General features: G+C 37.5%; 4 protein-coding genes across 5 annotated transcripts; 2 read left to right on the plus strand and 2 right to left on the minus strand.

Moving 5' to 3' along the window:
• Positions 1-7429, plus strand: LOC147408518 (AT hook motif DNA-binding family protein). Its single transcript, XM_086419071.1, has 6 exons — positions 1-257; positions 792-1266; positions 2643-2695; positions 4227-4358; positions 5727-5888; positions 6798-7429. The coding sequence occupies exons 2-6, from the start codon at positions 819-821 to the stop codon at positions 7035-7037; spliced, it is 1035 nt and encodes a 344-aa protein (XP_086275197.1). The 5' UTR covers positions 1-257; positions 792-818; the 3' UTR covers positions 7038-7429.
• Positions 7430-9253: 1824 nt separating this feature from the next.
• On the plus strand, positions 9254-11179 carry LOC147408519 (pentatricopeptide repeat-containing protein At1g62350-like). Its single transcript, XM_086419109.1, has 2 exons — positions 9254-9788; positions 10622-11179. Exons 1-2 carry the CDS (start codon positions 9405-9407, stop codon positions 11024-11026), a joined length of 789 nt encoding a protein of 262 aa, XP_086275235.1. The 5' UTR covers positions 9254-9404; the 3' UTR covers positions 11027-11179.
• Positions 11180-11509: 330 nt separating this feature from the next.
• EXPA20 (expansin A20) lies at positions 11510-16420 on the minus strand. Of its 2 annotated transcripts, XM_086419088.1 has the most exons (4): positions 15939-16420; positions 13673-13753; positions 13102-13420; positions 11510-12623 (listed from the first exon to the last, which is right to left on the minus strand). In XM_086419088.1, exons 1-4 carry the CDS (start codon positions 16024-16026, stop codon positions 12320-12322), a joined length of 792 nt encoding a protein of 263 aa, XP_086275214.1. In that variant the 5' UTR covers positions 16027-16420; the 3' UTR covers positions 11510-12319. The 2 variants fall into 2 exon arrangements, with proteins under 2 accessions (XP_086275214.1, XP_086275223.1); XM_086419097.1 differs by lacking the exon at positions 15939-16420 and having other exon boundaries at positions 13673-14449.
• A 224-nt stretch (positions 16421-16644) lies between these two features.
• LOC147408521 (NAD(P)-binding Rossmann-fold superfamily protein) lies at positions 16645-21791 on the minus strand. The gene is made up of 5 exons (XM_086419080.1): positions 21410-21791; positions 19547-19889; positions 18821-19089; positions 17903-18099; positions 16645-17187 (listed from the first exon to the last, which is right to left on the minus strand). Exons 1-5 carry the CDS (start codon positions 21597-21599, stop codon positions 16753-16755), a joined length of 1434 nt encoding a protein of 477 aa, XP_086275206.1. The 5' UTR covers positions 21600-21791; the 3' UTR covers positions 16645-16752.
• Positions 21792-22908: the final 1117 nt, after the last annotated feature.

The following is a 22908-nucleotide window of genomic DNA, read 5'->3' on the forward strand; positions in this document are numbered from 1 at the left end:
TATTATTTTTGTGCGAAAGCAATTTCGGCCTGCTTTACCTGCTTTTTTAATAAAGACTCTAGAGAGAGAAGACATGAAAAAAAGGAGAAAAATAAAATTAAAATATTACGAAATGCTTCGAAGAATTCTCACATTTCTCTGAAAGCTTCGGAGCTCTCTCCTGGTTTTCTCTAAGAAACCCTAAATTTTTTCGTCTCTCTTGCTTTGATCTTAGGGTTTATCTCTCAGATTACTAGAGTTTTTGTGTTTTTTTACAGGTAAGTGTGAGTTTTTCTAGTTGTTTTTATAATTTCCCCGATTTTTCTTAAATTTGGAATGTTTTTTCGGAAAATTTTAATGCAGTAAAAAAAATCCAAAAAAGAGAGATTTTTGGGAAAATTCCAAAACAGGGAGAGGGATTTGGTGATGGATATTAGAATTTAATTTGCATTTTTTACAGGATCTTTGCTTGGATTCGAGAAATTAGGGCATTTTCCTGTAAATACTAGTGTTTATGACAGCTTATTGTTTTTTCAGGTTTTAGTTAGGGTTTTTGCGTACGATACTCGATTGCACTCTGATTTCAGCAGTAAGGATAGATTTGCAGGACTAGCGACTAGATTTTAGGGATTTCTAGGGTTAAAATAATATTAATTCCATTCAGTTTTTTTTTTTTTTTTTTTTCTTTTCAAAATTCTTCCTTTGAGTTCCCTGCAGTGGATTTTTCTCAGTAAAGTCAGTGTTTTGCTAGGGTTTGTACCTGTTATAGGGTTGTTAATGGTCTGATATTTACATTCTTCGGGGCTTTATAGGATTCAGGGATTTGGTAGTACAGCGGGATGTCTGGATCCGAGCCAGGAATGATGTCGGCTAGAGAATCGTTCGGCGTTGGTCTACAGAAAAGCTCCATACACTCTCAACCTTCGGGGACACCTAATATGAGATTAGCTTTCAGTTCAGATGGTACAGCAGTTTATAAACCAGTCATTGCAAGCTCTCCAACATACCAATCCAGTGGTGGTGGTGGTGGTGGTGATACCTCAGCTGCTAACATGGTCCAACATGGGCTTAATATGAACATGGGTGAGCCCATGAAGCGAAAGCGAGGTAGGCCCAGGAAATACGGGCCTGATGGCACCATGGCGCTCGCATTGACACCCACAGCACCCGCTGCCCCGCCCCCCAGTGGGTTCTCTCCTTCTTCGGCAGCAGTGTCCCCATCTTCAATTAAGAAGGTTAGGGGAAGGCCACCGGGCTCTGGAAAGAAGCATCAAGTTGCTGCTCTGGGTAATTGCTTGCTTCTGTTGATCTTATCGTTTGTTTGATTGTTTGTGATGTTCTCTTGGAATATATCTCGGCTTTTTAATGTACAGAGGAATTTGGGAATCTTAATCTTACTGCAACATGGCTTCTTACTTTAATGCTTGGGGTGTTACTGTTTGTTATTGAGTTAGGCTTCTTACAGCGGATGCCTCTTTAAAAGGGGTGAAAGATGATGACATTTGGATTTGCTGGAAGTTAGGATCTGTTAGATCTGACCCAGAAATGATATCTGGAAATTACCTGTATACCCTTGTTAGTTATTGACACTGTTGGGTGTTGAATTATTGTAGCATACTGCTATTGTAATGTAAAATCAGCAAGGCTGTATCAAATATTGAGAATAAAAACTTGTTTAAAAATATATTTTTCCATTCACTTTTTAGTAGAAATTTATTACTGAAATCTATTTTAATTTTGAAATAAAGAAAGATGATAATTTACCAACGAGGGGTTGGCGAGATGGACCACACCTCAATAAGTGGAGATTCTGAGTTCGACTACCCCCCTTGGTGGTCACCCTGGGGGATTTATCCTGGCACACTTGGTATGTGTGGAAGGGGTGACATGCATGCCCCATGGGATTGGTCGGGTGGTCAGAAATATTGATTAATGATTCTGTAAAATAGAAATTAGTGGTTCCTTGGTGAAATTTTGTTTTTATTTTATTTCTCTTATTACAAAATGATAAATCAGAGGTTTAAGAGTTTAGACTAACATAGTGGTTTTTATGGTGCTTATAACATAGTCAGAAATTCCTGTTTTTCTTTGCTAAAATAATAAATATCCTGAGTTAATTTGTAGAATCCTGTAAAATTTTCACCTGGATAAAAAGGGAAACAAAAATCTCTGGTTAAATCTTAATTGTGTATGGTTTAGTTGATATTATAAATTATAAATTCTAAAAGGGGAGGTTCTAATATATGTCTTGTTGAGTTTATTTATTTAATTTGGCCGTAACCATTCTGCAGGTATTTAATTTTGGAAAATAGAATAAAAAACTTAGGATCAAATATGTGTGTATTTAGAGTTCAAATTTGGAAACCTCAAGAAACTCCATATTCCTATCGATCCATGTGCACTGAAGGCATCCCCAATTTACAAAAATACCCGTGTTGGAATGCCGTCAATACCCGTGGACTAATAAAAAAATAGGAGTTTCTCGCTGTCTCCAAATGGCACTCATGTTTTTATGCATGAATCATGTTTTTTCTTTCTTTTCTCATTTGAACTCTTGACCCAGATTCTACCAGCTGCTGTGTCTATTCCCTTTTTTTTTTCGTTGATTTGTTTTGCGGCTTTTTTTCCCTCTTCAAATTACCTATCAGTTTATTGCTTTGCAGGATCAGCGGGGATTGGCTTTACACCTCACATTATCACTGTAAAAGCTGGAGAGGTGTGCTCTTTTTGTTTTGTTTTGTTTTTCTGTCCTCTTCTAATGTTTCCCGTGCTTGGCTTCCTACATTAAAGGCATTTCATGCATTCAAGGTTGATTTTTGTCTATAATCCAGAGTGAGATTTTTTTTTTTCCACGATTAGTAGTATTTTGTGGTAATGATCACCAATAATTGCCGTAATGACATTTATAGGCCTAATATTTGACTGGACATAACTATTTGTGTCTGGTTCAATTAGCATAATCATAATCCTCATTTTTTTTATTTTAAATAATCATAATTTCTATTCCTCATTCCAAATACCATAGGTGTGAGAGAAGGTCCAAATTTGAATAATCAATGAACTCCTAAATTACAACTTAAAACCATTTGGAGTACAATTATCTCATAGAACATTCCACAGCTATTGATGCTTACACATGGAAACTATGGTCACGTGTGTTGATTCTCTTTCTTATCAAGTGCAACTAAAATCACAGCGGTCTCCTTAATTCCATCTCCAGGAAAAATTATTTCAGTCATATTTATTTGGGAGGCAAACCATAATCGATAATCCTATAACTTTACTCTCTTCATGATATGGTAAAATACTCTTCAGTTTTATTCAGGCTATTTTTCAAGCCAGTTTGCATTGAACTTGGGTTTTCTTAGAGCTAGTATCCTCATCCGGCTCCAATTTTTTAGCCTGTTGTATAAATATTTTTTTAGGAAATCATCTATTTTATATTTTGATCAATCAACGGCCAATTCTATGAAAATACACTAGTAAATGAGTTGCATTAGCTGCTTTACATGAGTAAATAAGTCCTTCAGTCCAGATAAAAGGTTGATCTTTGGACTGATCATCTCTCACAAGGTTGTTCGAAAGGAAGCATGTGCATCAAAAGACTGTAAGATTCGCTATCCAAATATTTTGTGTTTGTGTCACACAAATTAATATTTAATTAATTTAGCGGGTCTAATGCATGAATAACGTAGCCATCAAACCTGGAAAGTGGAGTGCCAACAAAAGGTTGAGATTCCTCACTTCCACATTTCTCATTAACTCTAGAAAAACACTTTCCTTACAAACTTAGTATGATTTGAAATCTTACTAAGGGTTGTTGGGCCCTCATGGCTTACCACATTAGCAATCCAACATCACAGCCTTTTAGATTTCATGGAAAAATTCAGATTCCAAAAAAAAAAAAATCTGTTTTGAGCATCATCAAAGGTGTTGAAAATGGACGGCTATCGAACTCCCAAATTTAAAAATAAAATTAAACGGTGAAAAATATTTTTTTTTTTTCAAAGTTCTTAAATTTCTTCCTCTGCATCCCACTGGCATCAGATCATGTTTTTGGATGCCACAATGTGAGCTTACAACCTTTAAATCTTCCTAAGTTAGTCGGGCTAGTCTGACTCTTAACTCTACTAGTGCAAAGACTGTACTCACCCTGCCCTCTCTCATGGTATTCTATCTATTTCTCTCTATCTGGGGACATCTAGATGACTAATTTTTTGCTTGTTTTTGGGGTTTTAACTTTTCAGGATGTATCATCGAAAATAATGTCATTTTCTCAGCATGGCCCACGGGCTGTTTGCATTCTGTCCGCAAATGGTGCTATATCTAATGTAACACTGCGTCAAGCAGCAACATCTGGTGGGACTGTAACTTATGAGGTTTGTGAGATTATTATTTAGTTTTGTCTCTGCTCCTTAATTCCTTTTTCTTTGCTAGAGGAATAAATGCCTGGCATGCTAAACATATAATGCTCTTCATTTTCCTACTAAATCTAGAAGTCGCCTAATGATTCTGTTTAGGATCTTTAGCTGCATCAGTAAAACTGGTCTATTGTAGGAAAGGTTATTTAAGACTCCATTAGATAGATACTGGGATATTCCACCAGCAGCATAACTGTTCTTGTGGTACAAATGCACAGAGGGACCTTCCCCATTTGAGGTCTGAAATGACCTGATAGGATGATTGTAACCGTCTTCTATTTAATTTCTTTATCCTGGACTTTTTGTGTATTTTTTAACTTCCAAAAGAATGCGATACATTGGATGTTGCAATTATCTGATTGGATCAATTTTTAATGGTGTTCCCACCGTGTTGCATTTATGTCATTCTTATGGTCCATCAATTACCTTGATTCATCAATATATAATTCCTGAGGTGCAGAAATCTGCCATGAATTTTGTATCCTATTACTGATCAAGAAAAATAAAAAGTAAAACCTGTGGTCAGAATTGCTAAATCTGAAATTGATACTGTAGGAGTTTAAAATAAGAACACAATTTTACTGGCTTATAACGAATTGGTTTTTATGAATCATTCTTGCTCGAGCATAGTTGGCTCATGTCATTGTAACTTGTTCATTGATGTGTCATAGTGTCATACTTGGATATTTGGTATTATGAACAGGATTTCTAAGTGCCATTATACTGATTTATCTCATAATGCATTTATACATATATAATGATTTAGTATAGATATCTAATTCAATGGAAAAAAAAGTTTTAAAAAAGCTCCAATGTTAGCAGAAATTATAAATACCATGGAACCATGGCATGTGTCAACTCCTGTTTACGTGATACATGGTGGATAGATTCAACACTTGTTGAATTTGTTAATTAGTTGTTGAGGTTTACCATTTTTTGATCTTCATATTTCTCGAAAACAACAAAAACAGCAAAATTCTCAGAAAATCTGTTTTTTTTTTTTTTTCTTCTTTAAGGACCTGGTAGTTTGGTTAATTAGCATGTATCTTCTCTTTTTTCTCACCACGTATTGGTGCAAACTATTCTTTTATTTTTTATTGGGCAAAGTTATATTCTAAAATTTGTGTTGGTGCAAGCTTGACCCTATATCATATGATGCGTTTTAAAGCCGTGCGGGATAAAACCCAAAGCGGACAATATCATACTGGCGTGAGTTAGGAGCACTGCATTTTTCCTCTTGCAGAAAGTTCTCCTCTTTATGTTTTTATTTCTTTATAGATAAAACATGTTTTATCAATGTGAAATTCTTTTGTACATCTTATGCAGGGACGTTTTGAAATCCTGTCACTTTCTGGTTCATTTATGCTCTCAGAGAGTGGTGGTCAACGCAGCAGAACAGGTGGATTGAGTGTGTCCTTAGCTGGCCCCGATGGCCGTGTTTTAGGCGGTGGTGTGGCTGGACTTCTAACAGCAGCATCCCCAGTTCAGGTTTGCCTGCTTTTCTTCTGTCTTTATAGTATACCTTTTCGAGGAACTGATATAAAAGTCAACCTTGTCTTGGTTGTCTGTAATTAGAAGATTATGCTTATGTTTGTTAGGTGCCTCATTTCCTTGATTTGAGAAAATATTTTGTTGCTTTTAGCCAAGAAAGTCGCAGAAGTTGTCTTACAACATTATTACATATATTATAATTTGAATACTTTTAGCCAACTGCATTGAGTGCTTGGCCTCACTTGGATCTACTATTGAAGTTATCTCACTATGTTGAAATGGTACTCCTATACTCTACCATGTCTAAAACAAGATTGCCAATCGAAAACAATCTCTTATATTATCTATAAAGACATTTTATTCATTTTATAACTAAGTTGAATATGTGTTATTTACAGCTGCTTTATTTTTTTGGTCTCCTTTAATCCATATGGCACATCATTCTGGAGATCTCCAAGGTCAAAAAAAAATTTCTTAAATTTTTTTTTTCACTTATCTAACCTGCTATTTTTTTTATATTTTTTTTGGGACTTTTGTCACGTTTTGTGATGCTTAAAATTTCCAGTGGTGTAGAAATACTGGCCTAGAAAACCAGAAAACCTGGGCTTGTCTATATTAGGCCATCCTTACACATCTGGTAGGTACTGTAATTTCTCTCTACAGAATATTAGCGAAGCAATTATCTCCTGTGACCAACATATCTTTGATGTTTACAGAACTGCTTTTCTGATCAAAACCAGAAAAGAAAAGAAAGTAAACTCTTTGAAGTATGTTTGCACCTTGGCTATTGTGCTTCAGTTAATTGATGTTGACAAGTTGTGTGGCATCTGTCTGACTTCTGTATATTGAACCTACTATTGAGCTTGTATGTTTTGTACCCTTAGATGATCTGCTAGTCCATTTCAGGTGGTCGTGGGTAGTTTTATTTCTGATGGACGCAAAGAGTCGAAGTTGAACCAATCAGAACCATCTTCTGCCCTGTCGAAGCATGGCCCAGGTGGTGGTGGTGGGATGGCGACTGGCAGTCCACCATCTCGAGGGACCATGAGTGAGTCCTCTGGTGGTCCCGGCAGCCCACTCAACCAGAGCGCAGGAGCTTGCAACAATAGCAATGCTCAAGGTATGGCAAACATGCCATGGAAATAGACAGGAGAGAGTGCATTAGACAGTTTCCTCGCCAACTTGTGAAGTAAGCTTGTGCTCAGATGTCACTACCTCTAATCCTTGAGTCTCAAGACACCACACCCCATTTGTAGTTTGAGCTTTCTGTTTCTGACCGTGTAAGCTTAGGTGCGTGCACCATGGAAGGATTGCTGGTTATGATCCCTACTTAACCTGACTTGCTGGGAAGTACATTCTGGGGTGGTGACCGCTGCCCTTCCGCCTTAGGTCTTGTGTGAGTTATTATTTATGTAGTACATTACAATTAGCTTTTTAATGGTTTTTAAAGTCTCTTAGATTCAATGGGATAATGATTAAGGTTTATCTTTAGCCATTCTGAATGCCTAATGCCCTGGTGGTTTGATTTTCTCCTCTTACTAGCTCAACCAAGTGCATTTTCTGCTATGAATGGCCTTCTGCTGTGTTTTTTTAATGCCCCGAAGGTCCACCTAGGTCTGAAGGTTGACCATGTTTTTCTTCGACTGTGACACATCCAACACTTGTATGATGGTATCACTTTTAAAGAGTAGTGGTGAAGAGTAGTGGTGCTGTCCCCACGGGAGTTTCCAGTTGGCTAAAAGGCTGCGTATAGTGGGTACTAAATTTTGGTATGGGTCCCCTCCCCTCCCATTTTAAGATCTGAGGATGCTAGGATGGCTCCAATTCTGATCCCAAAAATTCAATTGCATTGTTTGAATGAGCCATTCAATCTCCTTTAAGATAGATCCCTATGTGCATGCATTGGATTAGGTTTTGTTTTTTTGATAAGTGTAATATATTGATGAAAGAAGGAAGAACAAAGTACAAGGAGGCCGAGGAAGTCTCTCGAAGTGCAACAAACCACAAAAAAGCTAAAACATTAACGATTATAAAGAGTTCCATCTAAAAATAAAGTCATCAAAAGAAATTCTCACAAATTCTATGTTTTGTTTTGACCAAAGGTACAAAGAGTCCATGATTTCCAAGAATTTGTTGCGAGAGCTTCTCATCTTACTATTGAACATCTTATTATTTCTCTTATTTTACACTTTCAAATAATAGTCGAGGGAAATATTGTCCAAAAGGATCTTTTTTTGGAATTGAAAGCATTACTGGTCCACTCTACTAATAAGGAGAATTTATGAGGAAAGACCCATTGAACATGGAACAAATCAAGGAATTTTGACTAAATAATATGAGAATAAGAACAATGAATTAAAATATAAGGAAAGACCCATTGGATTGGTTTTGATGATCATAGTTTAATGATGATTGTATTTTTCAATGTGTAATTTAATAGCTGGTGGTGGAGTAAGTATATAACGCAACAACAACAAAAAATAAAAAAAAATATTTGAGTAAATTATATATGTATCACACCCCGCCCCCTCGCATCCACATCTAGTCCTACATTCTTAGGAGGCTAGTGGGAAAAATCCCATCTCCGTAGAACTAGAGAAAGAGAGGAAGGTAGGTTCTGGTTCACGAGAGGTTAAATCTGGGTTGGGCTTGGTCTTGACAACAATGCTCAACCAGGCCCAGACAAGCTCAATCCGTTAATATATATTTTAGAATACAGATATAGATGTAAAACATTATAATAAAAAATCACTAGAACATATTATAAACAATAATTTATTTATTTATAATCAATTTTCAATTATGATAGATATCATACCTTATTTTGATGAAAAAATATATATATATATATATATGGGTCAGGTTCAAACGACAACCATTTCAACACACATATAGACAATGCATTTTGTCTTATATGGGCATAAATGTTTGGTATGGGCTGATTTTTTGTGAGAATGATCTCTGTGGTGAGGAGATCATCCTTGCCAAAAATCAGCTCATTATGAAACTTCTAGACCGTCCAATTTTTGTAAATCAATTTTGATGGGGTTACAAGTTTTGGAATGGGATGATTTTTTGCCAGGATGATCCCCTCATCACAGAGATCATCCTCACAAAAAATCAGCCCATTCCAAACATTTTTGCCCATATAAGACAAACACGTTGTCTATATGTGTGTCGCAACGTGTGTTGCAGGAACCCGACCCTATATATATCAAACAGTTTAAAAAAAATGCATGAATTCAATTTTTTTTTTTATAGATACCAAAAAAATCAAGTCAAACTCAGTCCAGAATCGTTGTTGCCAATCTCAAGAAGTTATAGGCTTATAGCACTCCTCATTAGGGACAACCAAACCCGGCCCGAACCCACTCATTATTTAACGGCCCCAATAAACTGGAAGATGTTATCTTAAATTCGTTGGAAATTTCGCGGGAATATTGTTGGTCGCCAATCGGAACACTGCGTAGCGCATAAAGAAGCAATCAAAATACCAGAGAGAGAGAGAGAGAGATGAATTCGATTGGAACTCGCGTTCCATCTCTCTTTTTACTCTGCAACTCTCAATCCAAAACCCTAGATTTCCATGGTGGTCTCCGGATTGTAGAAGCACGTCCAGTTGGAGTCCCTGAGAAACTTTCGTTACTGCGATTTACGAGCCCCAAGAGGGGAATTATCACCATGAGAGACAGAAGCAAGAACCGAAAACCCTTGCAGAGAGGGAGGAACCTCAGCATCGAAGCGATGCAAACTGTTCAGGCGCTGAAGCGAGCGAAGAGGGACAATAATTCGTTGGAGCGAGTGTTTGACTCCAAGGTCAAGCGTTTGATAAAGTCGGACATGATCGCCGTTCTTCGAGAACTTCAGAGGCAGAACGAGTGCATTTTAGCGCTCCAGGTTTTTTTTTTTTGATTATCTATGATTTACTTCTCTAGTGCTAACTTACATTCGCTGTTATGCTCAGTCCTGAACATGTTATTTCTTGATTGCCCAACATCCAACTCCATAAAGCATAGTTGGTCAGCATCTTATAGGATTTTCCTTTTGATTTATCACATCATCTTTGATGAAATAGAATATGGATTTGGAAATTGCAATTTTAAGAGGTGATGTCTCATACCAACAATTCTCCAAGAACCAAAACCTAGTGCCTTTTCCTACCCCAGGGTGTTATTTGGATTGTATAAAAATGATAAAAGTTTCTTAATTCTTTTAACATTTTGCGGGCATTCCCATATTAGTATTGGGTTCAGATTGGATCACAGTGGATCCAAAACCATCAGGTAGAATCACGGTCTGTTATCTTATTCTTATCGATTATGATCTTTATCAGATCCCAAAACTTTGCTCCAAATCTGATTGAACAAGCAGATTGAGCTTGCACTGGATATGATCCAATCTGATAAGCATGTTGCGTATGTGTATGGGTATGCTTAATATGTATACATAAAGAATTGAATTTAATGTATATTTTTCTTACACTATTGTCATGGTTGATCCATAATCAATCCAAAAGCTTATCAGATAGGGGCCTTATTGGATGCCAAAACCCAATCCAAACCCTAAATTAGTGGATTGAATTGAATTTCGGGTCAATCCTATTCATAGACAGCCCTATGCAGAAGCTATCATTTGCTTGCAAGACATGTTTGTAAATCTGATGATAAAATTCTGATTTGATACCACTCACAGAAGGACTGGTGTTTGCTCGATGTCATTTTCTGATATAGGTCTTTGAAGATGTTCGGAAGGAATACTGGTATAAGCCACAGGCTATACTCTATGCTGATATGATTATGGTATTGGCAAGCAATGGGTTGTTTGAAAAAGTTGAACTTCTTTTCTTGTACCTGAAGATGGAGAATGGTTTAGAGGCTGATACCGGGGGCTTCAATTCTCTTTTGAGAAGCTTGATGGGGTTTGGCATTACAAGACTTGCCATGGAATGTTTTGGTTTGATGAAAGCGGTGGGATGCGAACCAGATGAGTCAACTTTTAGAATCTTGATAAATGGTTTGGAGTCGAAGGGAGAAACAGATCTTTCAGCAATTTTAAGACAGGAAGGTGAGAAATATTTTGGCTGGCCCTTGGAGTTTCTAGAAGAGAAGGAAGAAATGACATTAAGTTTTAACTGACCATGTGTGAAAAACTAGAGCTATAGAAGAAATAAAAGGTTTGAACTGCTTTCCATAGGGATAATCCATTTCCGGTGAAGGATCAAAGGGTAAATGCTGTTGTACGAAAACTGATTATTTAATGGGAGTGTAAGATAATTCATTTTTGGTTTCTGATTGCTTGGTTGTGCTGTTGGAAAATTTATAGTTCTGGTTGAGTAGCTTTACTATCAAATGGAATGAAGAGGGTACTTAAAAATCCTCATCATTATAGGAACACCATAGTTTCTCCCATTGGTCATCCAATTGGTGGGAGACATTACTAGACCATCCATTCTTGCCTTTGATTTGTCACTTGGACATTGATTGGATAGTCCTGACAAACAGATACACCACACTCATAAGGAAAGTACAAATAGATACATACATACATACACTTTTGTAAAGACAGTACATGTCAAGTTCTTTACATTGTCGTCTGCTCAATTGCTTTATCATGTGGATCCGATTGTCATGTTATTGTAGGGCTCTGATTGTTCAGTTGATTTACTTGAGGTAAATTACATATACATATTTGGAAAATGTATATGACTTTGTTTAGAAGAACAGATAACACTTCTGATATTTGACTTGTCTGCCCATGCATGGGGCAGTTTATAGCTTCGAACCAATTCAAGTGGTTACTTTGGAATAGGGAATTGATCATTCCATATTGAATGTGCGCATATAAGAGGTAATTATATCTTGTTTTCTTGTATCAGTTAATACACTATCTGCTCAGTAATATTCTGGTGTTCTTTAAATGCAATTGTTCACTAATGATAACCTGGTTGGAATATTGAACAAAATGAAAAATTGTTCTGGAATGCCAAGTTTTCTGTTGCAGATCACATCTTAAGTGGTATTCTTATAGAGGCGATGTTAATATAAATCCCTTTAGAGCAGCTCATCCACTCTTAAGTAGGAAACTAAGTAAAGCTAGAATGTAGCAGAAGGAAAGCAGGAGGTAAGGCACATGTGCTCTCTCTTTTTTATAATTACACTTTCCATCAATATTATATTCTCTAATCTGCTAAATTGGGGGCAAAAAGAGATTAATTGGGATTATATTCTATCCGTCTTTAGCTTTCTTTTCCTGCTAGAAGTATCTTGCTTTCTTTGATGGACTCGGGGACTTTGTGAGACTGCCAGGTACTTTTGAATGACTTATCAGAGAATGAATCTGCAGACTGAACTCATGACTAGGAAGAAGTTTTCAACTATCCTCCTTTCCATCTGCCAGATTCTCAAACTGAGTCCAACTATCCCTTCTTTCTAGAACTGTTTCCCTTCAAATGTCTGACCAAATTTCCAATTTTTTGGAGCAACATTATAGGACGCAACTGTTCTTCCGCTACCACTAGTCACCTCGAAAGATAGAGGTTGCCCTCCAAGATCTATATTGCATTGCCAGTATTGCCCCCAGTTTCTTCCCATGGGTATCCACCCTGTCTTTGATCCCTTCACTTTCACCGCAACCACCTCACCGTCCAACCCCACATTGGTGATCAGGACTTGATAGAAGTAAGAACTCCCTCTAACTGTAAATCTCAGCCCTCCATTCCTCATACATTTCACCCTACACAATCCACAGCCTTTCATCTTCAGTATAAGAGATTGAAAAGCAAAGAAACACCTAAAGTTGTCAGTTAGAAAGGTTCCAGATGACATAATTCCCCTGTTTTTTCCCGATTGCAAATGGTAGCTACATATCATTGGTAACTTTGAACCATTAAGGAAATATGTGGTGGTGCTGGCTGAACAAGATTGGCTCACTGATTTATCACTCCCTTCATTTCATGGGCCATCAATGTATTAATTATGGCCTGAAAACGATAAATCATTGTTGATCTTAATTGTTTGATTATGCTAAAGAGATGCATTTACTGGTCCGGAAAAAGGAGTCTACCCGCCAGCAAGGTAAATGAATAAACCATCAGTTCTTCATGGTTATTGGTATATGCAGAATTCAACAAAAAAATTAATAGTGACCAATTTCATGTCACCTAGTGTAACCATCAAAGTGGATTTCTCATTGATCAGGCATGAATTCTTACCTTCTGTACTGAACCGGCACAATATCAGCTCTTCTCTCTGCGATTTCAGCAAAAGCTACTTCAGACATCTCGAAGTGTTCACTTGGGAAATTACACCAGCCACCATAATCATTAGAAAGTCCATAGTTCGGGGGACAGAAATCCGTAGCGGTAATTGTAACCGAAGGGCTTCCTTGCAGGCACCAGAGGATGTGATCGACACATCTCAGCTCAAAGCAACCACCGCAGGTACGCCCTCTGTTGAACAACATACTACTCAATCCTGCACTATACTTTCCATAGGTCGCCTTGTGTAAGTCTCCATAACCACAAGCACCCTCTGCATCATTATGCAATAACATTTGAGAACAGCTATTTATATACCTAACAGTATGGTTCTGTTTTTTTTAACGGGTAAGTTGGACTTGAACCCACGACCTCAAAGTTGTTTTGCAATGTGTGGGACCAACTGAGCTATGGGTCTAAGCTCCAAAGCTTTGGAAAGAAAAAGCTGAACTAGGTAGTTGATACTGAAACTTATCATCAGACAGGAACCTTAAAAGAATTAGAAGATAAGAAGCAAGAAAAGTACCAGTAATGATAGACCCATCTGTTTCTTTGGTGTATGTAGCAGTAGCAATCTTCCACTCATCATCACTGGCACATATTATGCCTATTTGTAACAAAATGAAGTAGCAGAGTGTGGTTGAGAAAATACCCATTTCTGTAAGAAACGAAAAAAAGGATTCGAGAAGTGGTAGATTTAAGCTTGTGATGGTAGTGAGCTTTTCTTCTTCTCTTTTTTATGGGGATTGTAATGGAGCACAAAAGAAAAAAAGAAAAAAAAAATCTTCTTTTTTAGTAAATGACCAAATTCTCCTCCTTAGGAATTAAGGAGGAGAATAGGGTTAAGAGCTTGAATAAAAAAAAGAGATGAAAACTTGCTAACTTTTAACAAAACTGGTTATGGAATCTTCCGTTCAAATTGTAACCCTTGAAAAGAGTGAAGTGAAGGATGTTTTGAAATAATATATTCAAGTCTGAAGAGTCAAAAAGGATTGGCGCTTGAAATTTGGATGTGTCTGGGGGAGAAGAAGGGTTTAAGGCTTTGTTGGTGGCAGACATTATGTGAAGGTTTCAAGGGGGAAAGAGATAGAATCCGAATCCAAAGAAATTGATTAATTTTAGGGTTTAGGGGTTCTTTCCTGTGTCCTACATGAACTTTAGCTTTGGCTCTTCTTTTGAGACGAAATAGCCCAGGCCAAGCTGACTATATGAAGGAAAATATTGACGAGAATGGAAGTTAGCGGGAAAAAAAAATGAACGGTTCTGTTCAACTTTTTGGTAATTTACGAGAATGCCCTTTCCAAGAAGATACTAGTTCTGAGTATTAACAGTGGGTTTGTTAGCTTAAATGATCCCGTACTGTCCTGTCAACGAGTCTTATAGACAACTTAAAAGCGCGTGATCTAGTTCTGAGTCTTAACAGTGGGTTTGTTAGCTTAAATGGCCCCCCGTACTGTCCTGTCAATGAGTCTTATAGACAACTTAAAAGCGCGTGATTTGCGCAAATAGTCATATTGAAGATTGAGGATTAATAGGTAAAAAAACATATGAATTGCGGTGCTCTTAGTAAAAGTTGGTGTGGCAATAGAATCCTATTATTTAATCAATCTTTCAAGTCAACAAGGAATGAAAAGTTGATGGGAGTGGAGTGAGGTTTTATGAGAAAATTTCAAACTGATGGATAGATTTAGAATCATTCAATCAGCAGATCCCATGAAACAAACCTTTTATTGGATTGTGGGTGGAGAAAAGAAGATATGGGAACCCAGGTCTCAGGCGATGACTACTGGAACTGAAGTTAACTAAATTAGTATCTCACTGGGATGATATATATATAACCTTCATCTAAACCTTACAACTGGCCTAGTAGTACAATTAGTGGCACACATACATTTAACTGGGACCCAAAAACCATATCCCCAGGGTGTCTAACTGGCAACTGTTGCAGGTTGGTAAAATCTTCAATAAATTTACGTGTGTGAATGTTCAAGAAGGGTTTTAAATTAGATCACAAGCGTGTTGTGAGTGGTGACCCCTACACCCATGTCATGTTGTTCTAATATTAATTACAACTTAAATATCAATCTTAAATTTCCCGTGAGCTAGAAGACTAGATGGATAAGCTTCATGTCCATGTACTTGAAAGGATGATGAACCCCCTCCCCCTCCCCCAACACACACACACACACACACATATGACATTTCCAAGGAGTTATTCCAAATATCAATGAAAATATAAGGATGTGAAATAAATGAAAAAAACCCACGTGCATGACTATAAATCTCGTCCAAGACCTAGATGACTTGTCCGATTTATCTTGGTATCATCCACCACCAAGACGAATCATCTCAGACAGTGAAATCATACCCAAAAGTTCTCCACTGTCTTATTGTCGAACAAGATGACGTGAATAAATTGCCGACTCGGTCTAGTTATGAGACAGACTCAAAATGAGTTTTAAAACCATGTTCACATGTCTTGTAACAAGGAGGGTTCCTCCAAAATTTTGAAGTGGCCTGGCCACTTCAAAGTTGGAGTCTCTGAATCCAAAGACAGATGTCATGCCCTGGTCTTGTTCTCTGGTTTGTTTTTTTTTTTTCCCTTCCGTAGGTTGGGTTCAGGTGAAACATCTTGTTTAATCTACATTATCAGTTCAAAACCGTTGTAATTAATAAGAACAATGCTAAAGAAATAACACTAGACGTAGGCTGAGAGTGTACTTAAGTGTGCAGAAAACCGTAGATGCTTTTTTATTAAGATAGTTATATACTCGAGGAAAATTGATTATTACCTGCACACACAGTTCTACATCGAGTCACTGTAGCCAGGCTCAATTCATGAACGACCTGGGAGTCTGGAATCCGTGTTTTCTGATCCATCACACACAGCCTTTCATAAAGAATCCATCCACTAGCGTACCAACACGCTACTTCCCAACGGTGCCATTACTGATTTTTATTCTACATAATCCAAACATCTCTCATTTGGCTCTCCCTTGTTTTACCAATATTAAAGTTATTATTTTATATTTTGCCTCACTATGGACACCCATTGTTCTGCTTGCTCTCCCCATTTGCCAATAATTCACTAGATTACTTGTCACCCCCACTTAAAAAAAAAAAAAACTTAATTTTTTGTTTGCAACTCAGTAGGATCCTATTGAATCCACCTGAAAGGACTTGATAGGAATTTATAGATTGGCAAATTCAATATTGACCTACCTAATGAAACTTTGTTTGAAATTTTTTTTTGGTTACTGAGATTTTCTAACAACTACATTAGGAGTTGAAGTTTTCACGATCATTGCTAATCTATTTTGCAAGCTCTAAGGGTCTTGCTACTTGTACCAAGAAACCCTATTTGAAACTTACCATTTAATACTTCTAAGACTTGTGAGTTGACTCTAAACTTTGCCAAGTTGACTTGATTGAATTCTGAGGTGACTCAGCCCCAACCTTGTTTCCTGAAACTGTAAAAGCTACTGCTGCACATGAACGTTCAGTTTAACAAGATCGCATTCCAAGAAGATCCATTAAAGCTACTATTGCACATACAAATAAGTTCAACAAAACTATCTTTGCGTGGGGGTTGGGGAGGAACTTAGATCACTTCCTGGCTCTCTTCAGCAGTAAACGCAAAGAAAAAAACCCAAGAGCAAAAGTCTGCCAAAACCATCCTTTTGCATTTGCAGGATCCACCCTCTTTGCCAGGCTCCAAGCATATATAGCCTCCGCAACATGTGCAATAGTTGCCAAGACGAAAACTACCTGAACCGTTGTAATTGACCGGAAGAAAAAAAGGATGAGCGATCTGATGAGCTTAACAGGCCCAAATTCTGGTAAGAAAGCTGCACAGAACAATGCAAGCATTCCAATCACACAGAAGAGCCATGCATATATGGTGGGTCCATCCAATGTTCTTCTCTTCCTATCCTGCCAATAAGAGATGGTTGCAGCCATGCCCTCTTGGGGACTCACCATGGGAACATAGCCGAGCTCCTGCTTTGCTTTCAGGAAAGAAAAGTAATGGGTAACACCAACCTGTCAAGCAGTAGCTTAAAATTATGAAAGGGATCTCCGTATCTCCCAAGTGATGCGGAATGACGGGAAATGGCAACATGCCTAAAGCTACTATCAGCATCATTGTGAAAGCCTTATCCCAAATAACTAGGGACTAGAGAGCTACTCGATCACTTAATAAATGTAGATTTTACTGTGGGAAGACTATCAAACTCTATACATGTGCCCTCCTTTAGAAATCTTTCTTTTTGTTATAAAAAAAATAAAAAATCATCAGACGAAGGGTGACCGTATTTTGAGACATGTTTACATGAGTATGCATGTAAGTGCTTGTGTACACGGAAACCTAAAGTGTTGTGTCATCAAATGGCACAGAACTATAGATGATGAGCTTTTGGTGAGCAATTGCTCAAACCAAATGGATGCAGCTGCTTAAGAGTTAAAAGGAAGGTATAATTGTTATAATAATATATCATGCATTTTGATCAAAACAAGGTGATATGGATGGGGAAGCATTGTCCAAGGGTCACTCAAATCGTGATTTTTCCAAGGGAATTTCTAGTGACCAGACTTGGAACAACCATTTCGCTAAACTGAGGAGCTAACGCACACCTGACTCATGCAGGTAGTGAGATGCAATCCCTCCCTTTGTGGGATGTCATGGTTTCAAACCTCCCCTAGTGATGTACCCAATTGTAATTTCCATTGTAACCTCTAGTAGTAGTGGTAAACATACCTTGTATACTTCAGCAGGGAGGATCAATGGTTGCGGCAGCCACGTTCTACTTAGCCATGGATAAAGAAAAGTATACACAGCCCAGAAAATCCGTCCCAATAGAAGAGCATGGGGAACATCTAATGTGAACTCTGGCAAGTTATACTTGAGGCTTCTGAGTACTGGGCGGAGAAATTCAAATGTGTTGACAGGTGATCCTGTAGAAGAAAGGGCAACCATGTATGTAGGCCAAATAAGAATAAACATATTTATCGAAATCAAGCAATATATAGTTTTTACAGTAACAAGGAAAAATAAAAAAGAGAGGCAAAATCACATATAAAGCAAGATTGTAGCCTTCCTACCTGCTTCATAAACATGCACACCTGCAACAGGATATCCTAACCACAGTTGAATGAATCCTACCAAGAGAGAGATTCTCTAGCCAAAAATTGCATTGCTAAGAATATCCTAACCTTCCAATCTTTCAAACAATTTATGGGTCCCTTATCCAATTTTCTGATTGTCAAAAAGATTGTGATGGGAGTAAAAATAACCCAAGCTTACCGGGAGCCCTGGATGAAATCCAAGGTTTCCATAGAGAATAACACAATCATAGAAAGAATATTCGTACTCTTGTTCCCATCTATTAATAGAATTGAGGTAATTTCCACGACAATAAATGAGCTCCCAATTAGCAATTGCCAATCTGAATTATGCATATTGGTAGGGATATTAAAACTGTGAAGAAATTTGTGAAATACAACTGCAGTCTACTTACTCTGAAATATCAAATCTTGAACAAGATCCAGCTCAAAAAAATTATATTGTCTAATACTGAAATTTTGATTGTTTCATTGAATACTTCAATCCCACTAATTCTAGTTAACAAGTCAGAAAGATTAAATAAATTACTTCTAAGGAATGATCAGATGTTACCATCAGATATGAAATATGGCTGTCCAGCAGCTACAGGATGGCCTTCTTTCCCAGGAATGTCATCCAAGAGTCCCATGCTTGCCAATATTAGAGAAAGTACGAGATTATCTAAATAAACCCAATCTGTCTTCACTCTTGCTTCCCCAATTTTGAATGCCAACAGGCCCAACTTTGCAAGTGACACTATCCTAGGAAGGTGCCTCTCTTCGCCTGGTCCATAGATAGCCGCAGGACGAATCGCACAAGTATAAAGGGTGGTGCCCTTCTTCCTGTACAATATGCAAATTTAATCCTCATAACCTGAGTAGTAATCAGGTAAATGATCTGTGAAGGATCATCGTCATCATCAAAGTGTTATCCCAAGGATTTAAGGTTGGCTAAGAGATCTTATAGGTACATTGTTGTGGTCGGATGGTAATATGACCAAATCTACTCTTTGTGACTTGGGAAATACAGCCCCGTAAAGATTCTATACATTGGATGATTATGTGCATTCCATGAGATTCATTGTAGTCATGAGAGATACCCTTGATGGTATTGATGAGATATGTGTATGCTACATGGGTTGGAAAACATGTGTCTGCACTTCTCAAGAAAGGTTTTGCTCATTGTAGACAAAATTTACTCAGATTAATATGATTCAGTGGAAACTAAATAAAATGAAAAATGCTGGAACACTTGCGTGTCTGAACTATTCAGAGTATTCCTCTAAATAAGATTACCTACTTTGAGATGCGACCATTGCTCTTGAGAACCAACTGCTCCGCAATAGATTTGCTACGGCCATATGGATCTACATGGTCATCCATTGGAAAATAAGGCAAGGCTTCATTTCCATTGACAATCTCCTTTCCCCCAAAAACCACATTGTATGTGCTCACATAGACAAGCCTCTTAATCCCAAAAGCCAGGCAAGCATCCAATACATGACAGGTTCCGTTTATATTCACCTCATCTACACGCCCAACTTGGAGCATTTCCTTCCCAGACATACCATATGAAGCAAGATGGAAAACACAATCGGCACCACGTAAAGTTCTTTCAACATCTTTCTTTTGGCTTACATCCCCTACAAAAAATATAAATTTTTCAGTAAAATGACATGGCTGGCATAAACCCAATACAAATTAAGAGCATGGTTGAGCCTGGGGATTTCTCTACTGGCTAAGACCGAAATTGCAAGGATGGTGATGGATAGAGAATCACTTCATTTTACACACATTCATGTTGCAATTGCAGCGTCACTCACAACTGATCATTTAAAGTGAAAACATGAAAACTCAAAACCCCATAGCCTTAGCTTTGAATGAAAAAACTAATGATTGAATCACCGAATCCATCAAATTGACTTATACCCTATAATTTTAGGAGGAAGAAGAAAATCAATCCGATACACTAGTGATGTTAAGGAAAATTCTACCATTTATATTTATAATCCAATGTTTTCTATTCTACACAAAAACAATGGCAAATGAAGCTTTTGGAATGAAATTCCAAAAGTCGGCTTGTAGCCTTATATTTTTCCAGTTTCTCTGAAGGACATTCAATTAGAAAAACAATTCTCACGCAGAAAAACATCAAACGAATTCTTCTCTGAATTTAAAAATCTTAGTTATCATTCTATGTTTGCTTTCTTCGATTGAAATACCGAAGTAACACATTATTAATGACAATGAAAAATAAAATAAAATAAAATGAATCGGGAGAAGAATCATCATAATCATTTGCAGAGCCTTATGGCCATTGTAGATGCAAAAAAATTTTAGAAGGGGGAGAACTCATACCTCTTTTTACCTCTGCCCATCTATTTATAGAGATGAAACCCTAAGATTCCCTTAGATTTTGTTACCGATTTGACCCTTATCCAATTTATAAGGTAGATCTTTATTGATGATTTAGGAATGTATTTAGTCAATATCCGGTCCTCATACATTCCTCTTTTTTTGGAATTTTTTCTCACCAGAATTTTAACTACTTTTGATCTAACCCCTAATTGTATCCAACTGAGATCCGAACCCAGGGTTGGTTTGTGACCGAGCCACCGAACTTACTCTTGGATCTCCACACCAAACTCAGATCCCTAGGTGCCACGTGTCACCCTTTGGTATATCATCCACAGCCCTTATCCAAACTACTTGAGCTGGCAGCATGAATCGTTTTTCTGTTAAAGTGTATGATTTCAAATCCTCTCTTATTACCCAATCCAAGTCAGTTTTGGCCTTCCTTTTTGCGCAACCTCCACTAAACTGCTTGTCATTGGTGCCATGTCTGAACTGTCTTGAAGCTTAGAAATTTTTTCCTAAAAACAATTTCCTTTCATACCGGATCAAGAATTGAAAATAGAAGGGGGAAACAAGATTAAAATTCTAATTCGTCTGAGAAGAGTTAAATCGATCCAGAGTTCGAAACAAGGTCCAATCAGCCATAAAATCACTGAATCTTTATTTCTTAACCAAATAGAGGGAAAAAAAAAGTAAGAGAAACTCCAGATCGCCAAATCAGCTGGATCATCGATCCAAAGGAGAGAACATAGATAGATTAAATTCTAATTTCTAAATCGATGAATCAGGATTATTTAATTCCAAGTACCTTTGAAGAATTGAACTCCAATCTTGTTGAGATGATCCGACCATGGAGAGGAGCTACGAAGATCTAAGGTTCGAACCTGTTGAGCTCCCCTTCTTATAAGCTCAGAGCAGAGAGCAGAGCCCACGAAGCCGAGACCGCCAGTCACCACGAAAGTATTTCTTTCTATCCCCTCGTTCTCACTCAAATGCATATTTTTTCTTAAATTGACTCTCAACTGAAGTTCAGTTCTTTGATTTTTGCAGGGAGACGACCAAGCTCGATTTTGTAGAAATTCTTGCACTCAGACGGCAGACTTGAGGACTGTTAGAGGAGGAATTCGGGCCGGTTTTATTGGGCCCTAAAGATAAGGGCGTCAGTTGACTAAGCCCTTGCCCGGTGCTAATGGGCTTGAGTAGGGTAGGGCCGAATAAAAATGCCGTTACAGATGAGAGATAAATTATAGTTATATAGTATATTTAATATTTTATTTTTATTTTTTTACTGAAAAATTATTAATTTAACTATATATATTATGAAAATGAGTCTCCCACTCTCACCCCCATACTGTCCCCCACGTGGCTGTGCATAGAACCATAGAATCATTATTCTATGAAAATATCTATAAGAAATGGTAGTCCTCGCACTATTCCTAATTTGTGACACCAATATTAAAAGCCCTAGTCCTTGTTTATTCATCAATTCACACCCCACGCAAACCTAGGTTTCAACTAGGGATGAGGAAACTAATTTCTAAAGATATTTAGGTGATGTAGATATGGATTGGGATCTGTAGACTTGTGAAAGTGAACTCATATGTTCACTCACAATCCTTATTGTATTAATGCTAAACCCAACTGTGGAGATTTATCTCTGGGATTTGTGCTATATTCTTAGGATACATTTTTATTTTTATCTTGGCCTTTGGATTTCATATGTTCATGGTGAGGGTTGTGAGAGAACATATGAGTTTCTTTTTCAGTGTGTTTACTAATCCCACCCTTTAGATATATTGTCCTTCACATTTTGGTGAATTCCCATCTGTTTTTAAACTAATAAAATGCCCCTTGACCTCAATCTTCTCTTATACATTAATGCAAAATGATCTAAATGCTCCCATCTTCAAACTCTAGCTAAAAAAGTAGGTATCTTCAAGGACTTTAACCTTTATAATAAATTCCTTTTAATTCATCGAATCTTATCTATAGAGGGTAATATTGATATGTTATCTAGATCGTACATGTATCCTAGTAGAGTAAGTGGCACATGGAGTAAGTTAGTCTTAGCCAGCAGCAAAGCAGACCGAGTTAGTAATGCCTGGTTTGACTGATGGGGCAGGACAGCATAAGGAAAGGTCTGCTCAGCTTAGCAGGGCAGGCCTAGTTTGAATATTTGCATGATTCTAGATTACGCATATCAAGTTCGGAGATCTCGGAAGAGATCTCCTTGGAATCTTAGGTTAAATCTATCCCAATTCCGTTTAAGATCTTGAGAATCAGGGGAGTCACTATAATTAAATCTCG

Source organism: Akebia trifoliata, chromosome 2, assembly GCF_017979445.1.
Source record: "Akebia trifoliata isolate Shusen 1 chromosome 2, ASM1797944v1, whole genome shotgun sequence".
Taxonomy (NCBI): Eukaryota; Viridiplantae; Streptophyta; class Magnoliopsida; order Ranunculales; family Lardizabalaceae; genus Akebia; species Akebia trifoliata.